Here is an 18,651-nt window from a genome sequence, read left to right on the forward strand (position 1 = left end):
TATTCTAAATTATAGGCATATTAAAGTGTAATTATTGGCAATCGAAGTTCTGAGACTTACACTCAACTACCTATATACATATGTATGTATCTTGTTTTTTTCTAAATACAAATATGCTTTCGGTCGAAAGTATTATAACCAAAAACCATAAGAAGTTTTGGCAAAATACCGGCTGTGACAAATATCAATTGAATTTATGGCAGAAATCGATTATCAAATGAAAGCTGAAGTTAATAGCCAACGATTTGTGGAATGAACCCATAAAAGCTGAGTGTGCCGAATTCCGCAAGCTAATTGCCTAAAACACTTTGTAGGAACCACACACACACACCTTCCATACTCACTACACGCTTGTCCATGCTTATTTATTTACTTACCTACTTTGCATTGCGTTTATTGGAATACTTAATGCATATTCAATTTGATTGCCACATGGGTACATATCGTAATATTCTCGCCGCAAACCGCACACAAAATTTGAGCGGCTTGTACATTTGTATACTCTTACTTACTGTTTTTTATATAAGTGTCTGCTTTGATTAACAAATGTGAGATTATATGCATATGCTTGTATGTCTGTACTTGGATTAGCATAATAATCGAGTAACTTCGACAGACTATGCGAATATAAAAGGTGAACCGTTGCACGTTGCTTTAGGAAAGGTGAAAAGAGCGGAAGTCAATGCGTATGTAAATTGTTCGGACGTTTTCGAATGAAACAACAGTAAATAGAACTTGAATGAAAATTGATTTGCGTGGAATAAACAAAAGGTAAATGCACTGAAAGAAATGGTTGAACTTCGTTTTGGGCTCTAAATAAAAATATCATAAATGGGTAATTACTTATTTTGACACATTTTATATTTAGAATTCATTTCGATTTCGCAATCTTAATTTACACTGTTCCACAGATGGCGCTCTGCTTTCTTGTTATTATTTATATCAAAACAATGTTTTGGTTTTAAAATCTGAAATAGTGCAGTGAATAGATTCATGTCAACATCACCTTCGGCTTTTCAATTTCTCTCCGTGTATGCGTTCCACATTAGCGTACCCGTACGAATCGCCCTCAATGGTCGGACACACGTTCGCGCATGTGTATGGATATGTGGATGTCTGCTGGCGGCCTAATTTCAAGCTCAAACACAAATTTGTGTATGTGTATGTGTGTGTGCGACACTGTTAAAATTCGCAATTTATTTGTTTATGTGACTGCGAACGCACCGTTGCAAAAATGTGTTGTAAAAATTCATTCACCCATTCATTATTTCTTGATATGTTTTTTTTTTCAGTTTCTCTTAACTGTTCGCTAATTTTGCCATGCATTCGCCTCTTGCCTCTGCACCTAAGCTAAGCTAGCCCTACCTGACGAATTGTTGTTGCTTTTGTGTGAAATCGCCGTTCTTTCTAACTCAATTACTTTGCCAGTGCAGTCGTCGCAGTTCACGTCGCTTCGACTCGTGGATTCGCGTTTGCCTTTGTTTTAGCGGCGCAACTCCGCTTCAAAGCGGCAACTCGAGCTCGAGCGCAAAGATTGTCTATGTGCAATGTGTGTTTGTGTTTACGTCCAATATCTGGGCGATGGAGCGGTTGTGCGGTTGCGGTGATTGCAACAATGTATGCTCTGCTTTGCTTTTTGTATTCGCTCTTTTTAACTGTTTTGTATACGATTTTGTTCTGATTTGTTTTGTCGGTGAATTACCACCTGTAGCACACACACACACACACACACACACAAATTTAGAAAAAAAATATATATACAGTAAATATGTATCAAGTTGTGCTGCTGATCAGTCCCAATACTCGTGTCTTTTTTTATTCTGACAATAATAAATTTTCCGCACTGTTTGTGCTGTTATGATTTCTGTTATTGTTATATAATGACTATTGCTAATGGCGGCGAAAAAGGGGTACGCAAGGTAGTCTTCTACAGCTAATTTATACTCGTGTGGAACTTTTATGGCGACTAGAATTACACATGACATACAAAGATCGCAGATCGGCCTATAACATACATATATATACATATATGTATATGTACATATGTTGCTTGTGCGTATATGTATTTCGATTGATATATGTATATAGCGAAAATCTTTTTATTTTTTTTTTCTATTTTATTTTTTGTTTTATAATATATATACGCTTGTGCATATTTTGCAATAAGTGTGCTATAAATTATGGCAAATATATTTTCAAGAAGTTTTCAAAACACGGGAACTTGTTGTTCTTGAGCGCGCGTATTTTCAATGTCAGAGAATGTGACCATAACTCCTTCTATTATGGATCTCATATATAATAAATATAGCAAATATTTTGCGCATTTAGAATTCTTCGGAAAAGCTTTGGCTGAAATGATTTTCATAAATACGGCGCCTTTATTTTTCTCCCATTCACTCTCTTCAGCTGTTCAGCTGTTGTTTGCTCTATTATGTATTGTTTTTGCGCTTTTCGTGCATAACGTGATATTAATGCAAATTTAATTACTTTCATATTTGCAACGTAAATAAATGGCGCGCTTCGACATTGAGCAATGTAAACAGGCGCGTACAAAAGAAACCTCAATAAGACATTATATGCAGAATACATCAAAAAAAAAAAAAAAAAAAAATTAAAACAAATTAAAATATTGAAAAATGTAATTGCGCACAGGTCACACCCATTTTAGGAAATTAATTTCCAACAATAAATATTAATATCATTTCTCATTTACTATTTCTATTTTTACTTTCATGTAATATTCTCATTCCGTTAGATTCCCATAATTAAGTTGTCATATAAAATTCAGTTGCTTATACATATGTATATATTTCGTTCATAGTAGGCACAGCTGCTCTTCTGATGTCATGCGATCCACATAGTTAGACCTTTATATACTCGTACATCCATAAACTTATCACACCCGCCCGCACACAGCCACACGCGCAGCCAAAAAAACAAAATAACTTCCGTTTTACGCCGAGTCAAGGAGTTGGTGTGAACATGTCACTCGTTGTCTCCATGTCTGTCTGGCCGTCTGTTAGTTACCACCTGTCGCTTTCACTGTTTTTGTATTGCTTCTGCCACGATTTTCGCTTTCCAACACTGATTTGGTGGTTCTTCCTCCGCGTATTCCCCTTAATCTGTCAGCATTCTATTTGTTGTCTGTATTTGTGATGTTTGTGTTAATATTTTGATTTAAAATAAACGTATTTGTTGTTATGAAGTCGACGCAATATTGTGTAGGCAATTTATAAGTAAACAAACTCTGATAACGTCATTTGATTAGGAGCTTTGTCGCCCTCGGACTGTATATGTATATGGAAGACTGTGTTTAGTGGTGTTGTTGTTAGAATGACTATTTCAGACATTCAGACTTTCAAGCTGAAATTCAATGTGGCTGCTCTAAGTTAGAGAACGATAGCTATAGTATAGTAGATTATATAAAGACCTCTATATATATTGAATGAAACGAATCGGTAATCATAGTATGGTGCTTCGCAGACTTTAGCGCCCTTACCTATGTTTGCATCAAAATAATAACCCAAAAAACCTCTTTCATCTCTCGTCTAACGAATCCAAAACTCATTTGGTAACACAATAGCAAGCGCACAATCTAATTTTCCACTCGTCTATTGCCCGCACACAATGACTCCAGTATCCTTCGCACTTGCTGTCTGTCTGCCTGCCTCCGACGCGTCGACAAGTTATTTGTAGAAGAGATCCAGTGGCGTCGAGTGCCAAGTGTAGATGCATTTCGTCTGGCGTTGCCCCCGCACCCCCACTGACGTGCTGCGATTAGTTCACAGTTAAATTGACAGACAGGCCGAAGAGCTGAAGGAGGTTGACGGAATACTTGAATCTGTGGGTGTTTGGTCGGATGAATGAATAAGATTGCCTGCGCGCTGCGTTGTCTTCGGGCACTTGATATGCACATATGTATATACTTCCAGATGCTGCATATCACCGCTACTTTCGTAGATGTTGCTCTGCACTGGCTCGTGATTTCCTCTAGCTAATGCCTTTCCGAATGGCAGGGACGCTATACATATACACAAACACACTTGGAATGCGGTTAAAAGTTCACTCGCACTTAAGTTACGATAAACGCCCGCCAGACACCACCCACATATCCATTCCGACGAATGCTTTACCCTTACACTTTACTTATAAAACTAAAGCCTTTGCTTCCAAATCGAATGAAGAATGAAGACGCATTGTTTCTTATTCAATTTAGATTTCAAAACATTTTATTACCGGCAAATTAATTTCGTCTGCACTATGGTTGTGCGCCTATACATTGAGCTACAATGAGCCAATTTCACTTGTTTTACTTAAGAAGGCAACTTTGATGGATCGAGTTCAAATGCCTTTGATGGCGAATAATTTTGATTTGATCATAATGGAGATCTGAGTTTAATGCCTCTGTTCGTTTTTTATTAATATTTTTTAAATTCTATATCTATTTATTTTTGATCTCTTCAAAGACATTAAAGCATCCGACCAATGTCACCAGTTTATTTACTTTACATACATACATATTTGTAATGACAAGAAAATCAATAAATGTCATTATATGTAATTCATGCATTATACCGTATGGTTGTCATTTGTTGTTGTTGCTGTGTTGTGTGTTCCCCACGCTTGTCAAATCAACAATTACAAATGCTCGCAATAACAATAAAAACACCATCGACTCAATGAATATTAACAAATAATATTCGCCTGGTTCTCATTTGTTAACAAACACACACACACATGTATGTATGTATGCATGTACGTTCATTAAAGGCTTTTTTATTAACCACACACACGCCATTGCACTCCACCTTACATTCGAGGCATTTATTTCATTCTGGTTGTAGGGTCGTTGCCGCAGGCCTTGCCGGGTTCGCAGGCAGCTGGCTAATTATATATGTATATATATATGAATAGTATCTGTTTGTGTGTGGCGATGATGTTTGCCTTCACTTTCGGTCGGTGGGTGTGTCGCCGCTGTGCGTGTGTAGCGTGAGCTGTAAGCGTAAAGTGTTTGCCGCGTTAGCTTTGTAGGCGCCGCGAAAGACCAATGGATCACGCGGAGTAGGCGGCAAGATAATCAATAGAATTTAGTATCGATGAAATAAAATTTAATTTATCCAACTTTAAACGATAGTCAACACTTCGTTGGCGCATAGAACTAACAAGCTGCTTTGGTCAAAGCTTTAGTTCTAGAAAAATCGATTTTAAGCCGCAGTTTAGTAGCTCCTTCTGGGTGGTCTCATAATGATATTGATTTATTAATCTACAGAAATCAGGCAGAATTGTGGTTAAGAGATGGATCTAAACAACCTAAATGAAACGGACTTATGTGTACCCAAGTACTGTTTCTTCAGCAGAGTCGAGCCCAATTTGGGAAAAAGCCAATCTGCTTCCGGCTGGAAACCGTAAAATGAAACACGACAAATTAAAAGATTGAAATTCGAAAAATCTCGTCTTCCCGTCACTAGCAAAATATTAAATGGAGAGGTCATGCAGGCCGTATACTGCTACCACTTATCGATATACTCGTACTCGCCACCATTTTATTTCCTTTTTGTTGAAGCGAGAATCGCTTGTTTATTCAGTTGGAACCCTTGCTTGGTGATTGCGTCTTGCTTCATGCATCGTTGCCATGGTACAGTGATTAAAAGTGACTCACTTCCCGTCCAAATCGGTAATTATTTCATAAGCTATACAATGCTTTACAAAACAACATATTTATGCACATGAATACATACATATCTAGATATATGTATATATATCTACATCGTTTGCATATTTTATTATTGTTTTCCTAAAAGCGTAAAATACAAATACAACTACAATAGTTATGCTCTTGAAAATGTGTAGAGAACTAGTTTTAAGCTTTGACTAGCCGAGAACACCCCTAGAAGAGTCGATACAGCAACTACTGAATGTTCAAAGAGCAAGCCGTCAGCGGCTAATTTACGCTGCAGCGCTAAACTGCTATTAACAGTTCTAATTTTATTTCATTTTATTCATTAAGCTTTGCTATTAAGCATTTGGCTGGCATAACGCTACTGTCATTAAATTGGCATTAACGAAATTACATTTTTGTTCCTTCATTTTGTGTATCAAGCCAACAACTTCATTTGTGGGGTGAAAGGAAGGAGACACGAAACACAAACACACGATCGCACCAGGCAATCACAGACCCAGCTGGAGCCGGCTGTTTCCGGCTGACAAACAGCATGTACAGATATGTACATATGTATACGTATCGAACTCACTGGATCTGCTTAGCACTTTGTAAGAAGCCGAAGTCGAAGCCGCACACGACGCCTTAGGGAGCAGTTTGGATAAACGCCGTTAGCGATTGCCGGAACGCCGGTGAAACCAGCCGACAACCCGCCCAGTCTTGTAATTCTTTGCCAATAACAGGCACAATAACAACAACCACCTGCCTCAAGCCACAGTCTTGCATCCTCTTCGGCCGTTTCACTATGTGCGTGCTGTTGATGACAGCGGAAGAGGAAATGGGTGATATTTTGGGGGGAGGCAGCACCGCATGCGAACGCTGACTCATTTTGATGTCGTTTGGGCTTTGTTTCGACCGAAGGGTTGTTGCTGGCCTATGGCGAAGTGTATGTGTGTGCGTTGTTCATATGCGGCCATTTACATTTCGCTTCTCCAAATGTCAATAACATTAGCACTAACATCAGGATTGCCAATGTGGCGGCGTCGGGCGAAGCGGCGAAATACTCAAATGCAGCTCCTTTGAAGAACGCAAGCCATAGCCTCATCGCTTCAATCGATTTGATGGGTTGGTGGCGATAGTCATAAGAAATTCTTACTGATCCTTTGTCGGCGGTTTAGAGTTTCGAAAGCAATTTAAAATCGCAATAAACTTTGAATTCATTTCCCGAGCACTGTGGGACGAAATTTACGAACATTTCGGCTGCAGACGTTTCTAAGCAAAATATGGAGTGTTTTATATCGGATTTATGTTAGAACACGAGTTAGAGTGCTTATGTTTCGGAAAGCCTATGGAATATTCCCATCACAGAGTTACTGGTTGTCTGGCAGCATCTTTTCGTTGATTTTTTGCTATTTTAGCCCCACTGTAAGTCTAATAAAAATTGCTTTCTTCGCTTTTTTATATTTATTTTGCCTTACTTATCCCTCGAGACTTGGCCGTATTTTTTCGTTTATCTGCTCATGTTTGTGTGAAGTGACCCGAATTTCGTGCGGCGTTTTACAGCTTATTATTTTTGTTGCTTTTCTACGACATTTCGTAAAGATTATTCTCCATAATGTCCTTGAAAAGGGCAATCAAATCAAAGCACATCTGCGCCTTAGCCCCAAATAATAGATTCCAGGCGCAACTTGAGGTTTTACATGAAAGTGAAAATTGTAAGAGGCACAGAGAAATATTTCTTGTAATACAGCAATAGCCTGAGTAGTTGATTGGCAGCGAAATAATCTCCTTTTCTTTTCGTTTTTTTTTTTTTGTGGCAGTTTCTGCTTTGACTCATTCCATCTGAAATTTGAAATTATACTCACTTTTTATCGTAAAACTTTCATGCATAAAAGTTTACTTATTTACTTGTGGCTTTCCTAAATGTCTTGGCCGTAGTTTACTTGGCTGCATAATCACAGCCAACACTTGCTGGTTTCGTTGTACAACAACAATACATGATTGCTTTATCGCCGCTGTGAATATTTGTTTGTTTGTTTCCCCTTTGTTTCGTCGTTTCTGATATTTCGGCTAATGCCAAGTGCTGTGCCATGCTATGCCTTAATGTATGGACTCTTGAAATCCCCGGCGTGCGCCTGGTGTGAAGTGATAGTCATATCTGCGTATAAATACTCATACGCATAAGTACATACATATGTGTACAGTGCAACATAAGTGCACCGGTAGTCCGCAAGTACATTGCATTGTGGATAAAAACAAAGTACGTAAGTGAGTTAGTCATAAAATAAGAATGCGTTTATCTACAAATTATTTCTTTGCTTTTCAAAACAAATTGAATCATAAACATATTAAACATAAAATCCGTACTCATAAAGCTTTCTTTGTTTTAATTATTGAGATGAAGAAATCTTTCTTTGTTTAGCAGCATTTTCATGTCATCGTGAAATAAATGATGATTTCATTTAAAAGATGCTGCATTAAACTCTTTTGAAGATATAATTAGCATTAGCACGACTAGTTATCTAGAAGTATATTTTTCTTGACGGGTCTATGGAAGATAGTTCTCCATCAAAATCTAAATTTAACTACATTTGTACTACTAAGTAAATATATTGATATTTATATGTATAGTTTGATTTATTGATTTTTGTTTTTTATTTCGTCAATATTTTATGGCTTTTGTTTTTTATTTCATACAAGAGCTCAGTGTTGCATTAAAAAGCAGGCCTTCGTGTATATAAATATTTTATTGATTATTTTTTTTATATTTTTTATGACATTAATTTTTTATGTTTTACGGTGTGACAATGTCATCAGTTGCATTCAAATAAAACTTAATAAATGTGACTGCATTAAGCAGCTGGTGTTCACACACTCCAACCGCACGCCTAATGTAATAAAGGTCTAATGTGTTTACGATGTCATGCCAACCATGCTGAATACACTTACGACATTTCCCTGACTGAATGACTTAATGATGATTTGAATTATGTGACGGAACTGGAAAAGCTACGTGCGTTGTAGGTCAGAGCTGGTCAGAGCATCTGACAGTGGCGTTGATGAGAAGAGTGTGAACGAGAAGTGACACGAGTGCAATGTCTATGCATACGATTACCGTTGTTACAATATTTTAAAATTAGTAGCAGAAGATAGTAGAGACAGAAACAGAAGAAACTTAAATATTGTTCATAGTAGCTCTTTGTGGATGCATAAAGTGATCTCTCATAAACTGATCTCTGCAGATACAGATGAAGTTGACTGACTTACTACTTTTGAATATAATCAAAATATATCAACAGATTAAATATGGATATCACGAACTTTTCCATATTTACTGCAATTCAATATTGTTCTATTTCTAATAAGACTTCCTGGATATGCTGTACAGGTATGACAGCATATCAAACATTGATATGGTAAACTGTGACATGTAGAACGGGAATACGACTCACTCAAGTATATGCTCGTGTACCATAAAAACGGCTCATGCTGCGTTGACAATGCGTATTTGTAATGAGGACAGGTAATATCTACACACATGTATACATGTTTAGATACTCTTATGCATTATAGTACAGTTAAGCATAGCCATTGTCTATATGTAAACGTGATAACAGAAAGAGGCATTCGAGGCACATAACTCCGTTGAAGCAGGAAATGAGCTTCCTGGAATGAGTAGCGTGCTCAAGTGCGTTGTCAACTCTGCATATGCATATATCTAAAGCATCCTTACTTCAGCTTAAAAAAATTTGCCTTGCATTTGCCTATAGGAATGATCATCTACGTGCATGTGTGTGTGTAGATGCATAACATGCACCAGGGAGCAAACACCGTTCATCTCGTCACCCATTGAAGCAGTCGAATCGATAAACGTCAGACACGTCAATACATCATCGGCCACCATTCACCATTCACCACTTGCAACGCTGTTCATCAGCTTGTTATTAAATAATTTATTTTTGCTTTATTGTTATGTACGCGCGCTTCGCAGTCAAAGTGTTTGCTACTAGCTTGTATATGCATAGCAGCAAACAACAACAACCACAACAATGTCAACAATGTAAAATAATAAAGCCCATAAATCCATTGCAAAAAGCCAGTGTGCAACGACACGAGCGTGGAGATCATATGACGTTGTCATGATGACGCCGCGTCACTGGCGCTGGGGGGCGTTGTGGTGGGGGGTGGGCGCTCGCTGGTAGAGCTGTTGTGATGTTTTGATGTTGCGCTGGTTAACGCGAGCTCGCATTGGCCGCTGAAGTTGTCGATGACATGAGTTTGAGCGGCGATGATGCAATCAACGTTTGCGTTCACTTGTGTGTGTGTGTTTGTGTGGGGGGTATCGTGCCAAAACAAACATTGATGGAATTTTATGATTTTTTTTCGCACAAAATTGGAGAAACAAGTCTGCGAATGAATAGAAAAGAAATATTTAGAATAAAATGAATATTCACAAGCGTCGTATTGGCACATGTGTGGTGTGTTGTTGTTGTTGGAATAATACAAAGTCAACACAAGCGAATCGATTGTTGTATACAAAAGTATTAGAAGCGCCCAGATAACTCTCTCACTCTCTTAGATATAGATATGTATATACTATATATATCGATGTATACATATCAGTATGTAAACATGGCTAGATAAGGTGGCGCATTTCAAGGCGCTGCGTAAACATTGATAAGCTGATAAAATTGAACGATTATTAAGTTAAACAAACGAAATGCAATTTCTACAAAATGTGCTTGGTGGCTTCGAAAGTCTGTACATTCGCCACTCATTTGAAATTCATATATTTATGTATTTACCCTTTGGAAGGGAAGCGTGAAAAAAATCAATTTTTTGGGTCATTTGAATTCCAAAAATATTGAATTACGTTAAAGTTCGTTAAAAATCCTCGTCGCTTGAGAGTGTCAACAAACGCGGGTCGTCGAACTTGCCGATGTTTGCAACTATGTATCATTCACTACTTTTTGAGCTACTTTAATTGAAATCTGCTGTTTTGCTGTGTCAACAAAATTTTGAGATGCGTAAATAAATAATAATAATAAACGTGTGCGAATGTTTATTGAGAGGTCTGGTGAACGAGAATTGCGTTATATATGCCACAATTTGACTAATTGACTGCACACACTTTCGTAAATAAATTCATAATTTTATTGAACAAATACGAATATAAACAATTTGTTCAATAAATTCATTGGCACCTGTAACAAACAATTTAATTGTGAAAAGACAAGAATATACTCACAATTTATATGATTTAACGGAGTTCTATATGTGTTGCTTATCGGAGTGGAAAGTAATTAAAAGTGGTTTAAGGGGTTATATACAGTTAGAATTTTCAAAAAATCGATTTTTTTTATTTCATTTTCTTAATGTACATATATTTAAGAATACACACAGAAAATTTCATATCGTTCCGGTGAATATTTTCAAAGTTACAAGCAAATGAAAAATTCGAAAAGGCGTTTCAGAGTGCTTGGAAGTACAAGGTCCAAACTTTAAACGCGTTTTTCTCAAAATGGTGTTTGCAAAGTCGGTGACCAACATTACTCGAAAACGGCAAGACCGATTAGTCTCAAATTTTAACACGACCTTCTTAAATATATTTTTTAGTAATTAATCGTAGATTTTTTCTCTCCGATAAATATTTTTTTTTTATAAACAATTTAAGGCCGAAATTTCGGTGAAAAATCGTTTTTTTTTTTTTGAGAAACCGCCATTTTGTCAAAAAATTTTATTTTGCTTATTCCTTCGATTAATTACTAGATTTAACATTATTTTAACGAAATCTGTTTGGTTTTTTATAGTGGTCACCGCAAAGCTTCTTTTTTGAGAGATATCAAATAAATATTTTTACTAGTACTAAGTCTTAAAATACAGTTAAAAGATACCATAATATGTGTATAAATTTTTGGATCAATAAATTAAAAAGTTTTCTCAGAAAAAATTCTGCAAAATTCACTTTTTTTCGGCCGTCTAACTGTATATAACCCCTTAATTTAAATTTATTTTAAATTTGGACGAAACACGTCTGATAAAATCCTTTTTTAACACTCAAATTCAATCTCAACTTCAGTGCTTCCTTTTGACTCAGAAGACCTCATATTGCGGGCTCAACTGATTTTTCTCTTGTTGCATTTCATATTTTCTTATCACGAAGGGAATGTTATTCGCCTTTAATAACTGCAATGCAGCTGGTCGCCATATGTGCGACATGTCGGTCAACTTCGGCGCCGCCTCCGGGGCAATATGCGATTATTTATCGGCGTGTGGCAGTAGCAACCACAGAAGCTGCAAAGGGCGTTGCAACAGATGCCACTGGTGCAGTGCAGTGATTATGCGGGCGTAATCAAGCTAGTCCAAAGTAAAAGTACAAATAATATAAAAAAGAAAAATGCTTTGAGCACCGTGTGCAGTGCATCATACGACTATATCTGTAATATTTTCTTATTCCGTCGTACTTTGTGCTTAACTTTAGTATTTTCGTTATTATATTTTTTTTTTGTTTTCTGTTTCAATACTCATTGCTGCTGCTGCAGTTATTCGCTCGAGATTGCCACTGGCTGGCTGCCATTCCGTTTCACGCCTGTTGGCGCTGATAAAGCGAGCCGGACGAGTAAACATTCTTTCAAATAAATTAAAAGAATGTGCAAGTTGTTGCTTTAGTGCGAGCAGCGGCTATAAGTTCAAAGTACTCTCGCTGCTGATAATCCCGGTATTTGTTGGCGCAAATCTGCACAAATATTAAAAATATTAAATCCACCACCAGTGGGGATTGCTTTCACATTTTCAAATATATATAAAAATGATTATGGAGCCTTTGCGATAGACGAAGTCATTCCAATAAAATGTAGATAAGTTAGGCCAAGATTGAAATGAATCACTCTTTGGTGCCACAGTTAATAATCGTATTGTATAAAGCCTTTCGATACTTTCAATAATATTATTTGAGTACAAATGTGTGTGTATGAAGTAAATAATAGTTTAAAAAAAATGTTGGTTACTTTTCTTCAAATTTTTTTTTGCAGCGCTTTTAAGCGCAAATTCCTGCAAAAATCCATTATTTTATTTCGCCAACTGGCTGGTTACTCATCCCAACTAAAAATATGCATCTTTTTATTGTTTTCTTGAATTTTCCCTTGGCTCAGCGCCAATTTCGAGTGACTGAATGGCTTTCGCGGGCGTACTGTCTTCTCTGTGTTTCTCCACACTTTTGTTTTTCTTTGGTTTTCTACTTTGTTTCTTCAGGCATCAGAACGCGCATTGGACTGGCTGTCTGTTGTCTGCTGTAATTTCACGGTGACCCTGTCTACTTGACCGCTTTAGTCTGGCTGACACGCTGTCTAAAAGCGCAGAACCCATGCAAAGCTCACATACTCGTATGTGTGTATGTATGGTGTGTCAGTGTGTGCAAGCATCTCTGTATCCTTGAATTTAATTTAGAAATTGTAAATATTTACTGGCACAGTAAGGCACGAGCACTACACTGCAACACCTATTGGCAGAGACCCCAATTTATTTATTCGCTAAATTAATTTAAATTCGTGGCTATTCTTCAAGAAAAAAAGTATTGCAATAATCAAATATTTGTTGGTGCTTGAGTTATTCTTTAATGTTTATCCACTTTTTATTATGATTTCAAGAGTAGCAACTCTGCAACATCTGTATTCATAAATAAAGAATCAAGTCTGTCAACAACATCACTTCAACATCATCATCATCGACATCGTGATCATACTTTGAACTCAATGCTCTTCTTTGCCTAAATGTTTTCATCAACATTCAGAGCTCACTCCTGATTCAACAGTTAGGGCATATACCGTGCGCATCACAAAATTCACACAAACAGCCAACGAAACAGCAAAGGTAACTGTGCCTGAGCATATATGTACATGTTCAAATATGAGGCCCAGCAACAACAACAATACACCGGCTGTGCGCAATTTCGATTCGGAAGCAGTGGCGCATGTGGGTACTCAGAAGCCCTCAGGAGTCTGTGTGTGTGTGTTGTTAGGCCTTTCTGTGCTCTCAATTTGTCATATTTTCCACTTTCCTGCGAGTATTTTTCGCTTTCACAAATTGCAATTGACGTTGTGCAAACAGCAAGGCAACAACAAAAAGGACAAAAATGACAACATTTAAAATGCACCTTCATCAAGCAGTAAAAGCGAGCGCGCGCACTAGTAAAAGCCCAAACATGACATTTTTGTTTATAAAAAGAAATAAGAAAATCAGAAAAAATAAATGAAAAACGAAAAATGAAAAAGGGGCATCAACGAGTGATGTGGAAATGTGCGTATGCTGTGCGGAACGGAAGCTGCCAGCTGACCCAGTTTGAGCGCCAATGCCGTTGCAGAAGCAGCATGCGTCTTTCTGCTGCGTTACAGCCAGCATCACCTGCCCTTCTACTCTCCTGAAGCAGAGGCAATCTCATGCCAGCAGTTCGGCTGAAGGCAACTACTTGTGCAGCTCGAGTGCGCAGCATCCTTGATGTCAGCCATTAATTGCTTCGGTGACTGTAGCAGCAGAGATTTTACTTTCGTTTGGCGCGCCACTTGCAACGTGCGACTGCCGCGTCGCTGACTTGCTGCTGCTCTTTCTCTGATGCTGCATCATCGCTTGTTGCTTGATGTCTTCTTTGCTGTTGGCTGTTTACATTTGTGGAAATGCAAATTACTCTAACACCGCTCTCTGCTTGCCTTACCCCGCTTATACGCATTATCCACCTTCGAAAGGGACTTAAGAGATTTTGAATTCAGTTTTCTAAAGACTTCTATGCAGTAATTTGAATATGTAAAGAAAATGAAAGATACAATTTTATTGCCCTTAGGATTTTTATTAAAAATTATTTTATACTCGAATATTTGATAAATTTATCAAAATTTTATTTTAAAATATATATTTTTCCCTCATTTCAGGCGCCCTTCAAATTTGTCCGTCGTTTGGACGCGTCGTTCACGCCGTGTCGTGTCGGCGCCGTTAGCCTGGGAGCCGGATATGGTGAATCCGCTGGTCGGTCACATATCGTGGCCAGTACCAGATAATCATGCGATTTCGGTGACACTTTTCAAAGATCCACGCACCCACGAACTAGAGGATAAGGACTGGACGTTTGTCATTGAAGATGTGAGTATTATCTTCTAATTAAAACAACGAAAGGTGACACAACAATTTATGGGTTCACTTGGGAGTTCACACATGCTTTTATATAACGCGTATGAATTGTGATTTAATTGTGTCTGCTGTGACCAGCATGCGAACCCCTAGCGAGTGACTGTCGCCACTCATCACACTCGGCGACAACAAGTCGAATAGCGTTTTATATTTTGGTATTTCCTGCTCAAAACAAGCCAATTCAAATCAATTAAGCACCACTGATCGACATCAATAAACGTAAATAAATATTTTGCGTACATTTGTGCGAGAAAATAAATTTACCAACGACCGCAACATGCCTCTTTTACTCGTCCACATAAAGAATGTAAAAGTAACTACTCTCTTATATCGAATTCGTTGCTTTATGCATCATTTTAAGATTATTTCATTTCATTTTCATTTCTGTGTAATAGCATGCTGAAATATGCCCAGATTTGGGACTCCATTTAAAGTTTTAGCATACTTTCAAGCGCCAATGAAAAATATGCACAATTGATTATTGAGCCTAAATATATGTTAGCCTTCTTCCATCTCGTGCTGAGGTTAGTTATATGCAAGATGCAGACTATACAAGTGGCATAAGTCGCATATACCACAATCCATTGGATTGCTTATATTTTACTCTGGATCATTATTACCTTTCTATTACAAGTGCATTATGGCTCACCCACATTGTTCATTCGCTGGTGATTCTTTGTTGTCTGCACTCAATTTAATGGAAAGCATAATTTATGACACAACACTCCTTGCGACCTGAATAACTCGAGGTTGTATGCGCTTGAGTAACAGTTAAGTGAATTAAGGATGAGCAACTCTCTTGAGCATCGAAATATAGAATCATTTAAAAGCACTATGTCTCTTTTAGACCAATGTATTAGCAGTAGTCTTCAGGCTTAATTAAATCTCAAAGGCGCAACAACAAGTGCTGGCCAATACGTTTTTGTGTGAAATTATATAGAATTTTAATTTTTGTACTTATTGTTTTATGCCATTTGAACTCCCTGCGACACTCACATTTGTTATTCAAATCGAAGCAATGCTAATTTCTTTGCTCCGCTTGACTTGCTTTGACAACGACCGCTGGAATTTCAATTGAAGTGAATGGAACTTAATGAATATTTAATTGTTTATGTTCGTGCAAAGTGAAAAACAGATTTAATATGGACGAAAATTCAACCGGCATTAGGCGATTTACATTTTCAATTTCAATGCCTCGGCATTACTTAGAACGCTTTTGTTGCCCTCTTGAAAGGTTTCGGTTGCTCTTTTCCATTCTGCTGACTCGACTCAAGGACGACAACGATTCGATTGCATGTCGGTTGGCCTAGTCCCTGCACCGTCACCTCTAATTGAATAGATGTTTTCGCCAGTGTACACAGCAAAGGCGTTACCCAGTTGGGTTGGTCTCTGTTGGCCTTGAAAATTTTTACTTTTATTTCTTCGTGCTTTTTTTGCGTCCTTTCGTGCACCTTTGAACCATTTCCACAATTCTCACAATGTGACGCTTGTTGCTATTGTTCAAATTATGATTGCTCAATTTCGTTGTTGTTTCGTTTGATATGTGAACTGAGTTGCGACTCTCGTCATTGCCGTTCGATAGTCGATTATTGTAGTGCTTTACATTTTTGTTTGTTTCTGTATTATTACATACCTTATTTTTTGTTGTTGTTCTAAGGATACCAACATGTCGGCGCTTTCAACGGCTTTCAACACTGCTCTGTGTGGCATTTCTAATATTTCAAGGTTGATTTTTATTCACTGTTACTTGCAGTGCTTTCTAAGTACAAATGAATTGCGCATTTGTACACGAGTGTCCATAAAGTGGACTAATATGTATAAATAAGCGTGTGCCGTCTATAACTAAACCGTTATAAATTTATTGTACGATCGATAGTTGACAGTCATGTTGAAATGCGAATGGCAAGAATTTGCGGTTTTGTTGTTCCAACAACTATTAAATGTAAACAGGCTGTCAGCACATAATACTTTATGATATACGAAGTACTTTGCAGTCAATATAATTTTTTAATAATGTATGTAAAAATATATACATATTTACATCCGTGGAGCCACACAGTCAACTTAATATTTCCGAGCGCTTTGTTATTCCAAATATTCCACAAATTTCGAATTCATCAAATATTCTCAGCGAATTCATAAATTTTGCTGCGTGAAAAGTCACGTACACCTTCACGTTCACATATCAATAAAATTAATTCAAGAAAAGAAAACGAAGAACAACTTTCATTGCGTTGCCAAAAGGCGCTCTAGCGGCGTAATGTGTGTCGGCGCTCATGCATTCCTCGTCGTCGTCTTGCCAGACGTCACACACTGCCTTGGTCGTCGTTGAAAATAGCATTAGGGAGTGTTAATATAGAATTAGACTATCAATTCTTCGCAAATCTTTTATGAGATACTGTCAAAAATTTTAATAAAGTAATTAGACAAATAAAGGAATGTTTAAGAATAGGTGTCTTAAAACACTATTCTCGATTTTATTTATTTTTGAATAATGTAATAATAATAGACGTAGGCTACTTTTAGGCAAAATACTTATTTCCACTATTGAGAAAATTAACGTAACGTCTGAAGTTGCTTGTATTTTCTAATTTCCATTAAAATTAAATAGTATTCATTATAAGAAGTATTCTTTGCAATTTTGTTTAGATAACACATCTCGGCAAGAAGCGCGTCCTCGCCTCGGCTAGCATAAATATGCGGAAGTACGCGAGTATTGAGTCGACACAGCAAAGTTTTACGCTAAGCCTGAAGCCAACCTCACGCAAGATTACCGCCGCCGAATTGGAATTGACAATCAGTTGTGTGTTCCTGCGCGAGGGCAAGGCGACGTAAGTAGATTCACATACTCTCATATATACAATTTATATATATTGTATACATTTTCATCTAATTTCTCGTTATTTGCCAATTGCAGTGATGAGGATATGCAGAGCGTCGTCTCTCTGATGTCCGTCAATAATAATTGTGATGTTGCTCCACTGGACGACTTAGAGGATATACCCGATCTGGAGAGTTCGGGTGATATTTCGGATCATTTGTTTGATTTCACCCAACAGTTGGAGCAGATGACGACCAGTTTGAACGGTTGTATGGATCTGCCAACGCCATTGAGTGGTGCGTAACCAAATTACTCGCAATATAAATAATTTTTTGTTTTATTTTCATTTACTGTTTGTCCTGTGACTAAGAAACATAGTTGGTTACTATACACACTAATTTAGGTTTTGTAGTTGTAGAACATTAGTGAAATTAGAAGTTGTGACATTTTGATGAAAACTTATTGAAGTACAGTAGCATTGTTGATCCTTCCAGTCATAGATATCAATATGTATATGTAAAATAGTTCCGTATAACCCACATTAAACTCAAGTATTACTTCAACAATATCATGCAGACACAACTATTCTCAAATTAACAGGGGGGAATGCTTAAACCCCGTATTTTCTTCTATGGAAGAGCTTTTGTAAGAGCAGGTTGCGAATTAATTGTTAGCTAATATGACTAAATTTGTTAGTTTTTTATTATTTAGAGATAACTATTTGTGTTAGATGGTTCTTATCGTTTTAAAAATCTCTTGTTGCATTAAATTAATTAAATATTACTCAATTGAAACACGATTAAGAACCACAAATTATCAAATTTTATTTAGTCGAGAATAGATATGTTCAGTTATTACTGATGGGTGGTATTCATCTTCGAAAACATTTGTATTGGATATCGAACATTACGCTCAGGATAATCTGTTGTTTAAATATAATAATTAATTTGACTGTTTTCAAAATTAATTGAATGTACATTTTTTCCTACCCGTT

The 18,651-nt window shown here is 37.1% G+C and overlaps 1 protein-coding gene across 9 annotated transcripts in view; it reads left to right on the top strand.

Annotated features, from left to right (window-relative positions):
- LOC105213401 (EH domain-binding protein 1) overlaps nt 1–18,651 on the top strand; it is a 29,878-nt gene that overhangs the window by 3,925 nt on the left and 7,302 nt on the right. For all 9 annotated transcript variants that reach the window (XM_011186166.3, XM_054233398.1, XM_054233400.1 and 6 more), the window contains exons 3-5: nt 14,581–14,788; nt 17,486–17,667; nt 17,754–17,953. In XM_011186166.3, coding sequence (XP_011184468.2) covers nt 14,581–14,788; nt 17,486–17,667; nt 17,754–17,953 — 590 coding nt within the window. The remainder of the gene's footprint in view (nt 1–14,580; nt 14,789–17,485; nt 17,668–17,753; nt 17,954–18,651) is intronic.

The sequence above is a fragment of the Zeugodacus cucurbitae genome, chromosome 6, assembly GCF_028554725.1.
Source record: "Zeugodacus cucurbitae isolate PBARC_wt_2022May chromosome 6, idZeuCucr1.2, whole genome shotgun sequence".
In the NCBI taxonomy this organism is placed as follows: Eukaryota; Metazoa; Arthropoda; class Insecta; order Diptera; family Tephritidae; genus Zeugodacus; species Zeugodacus cucurbitae.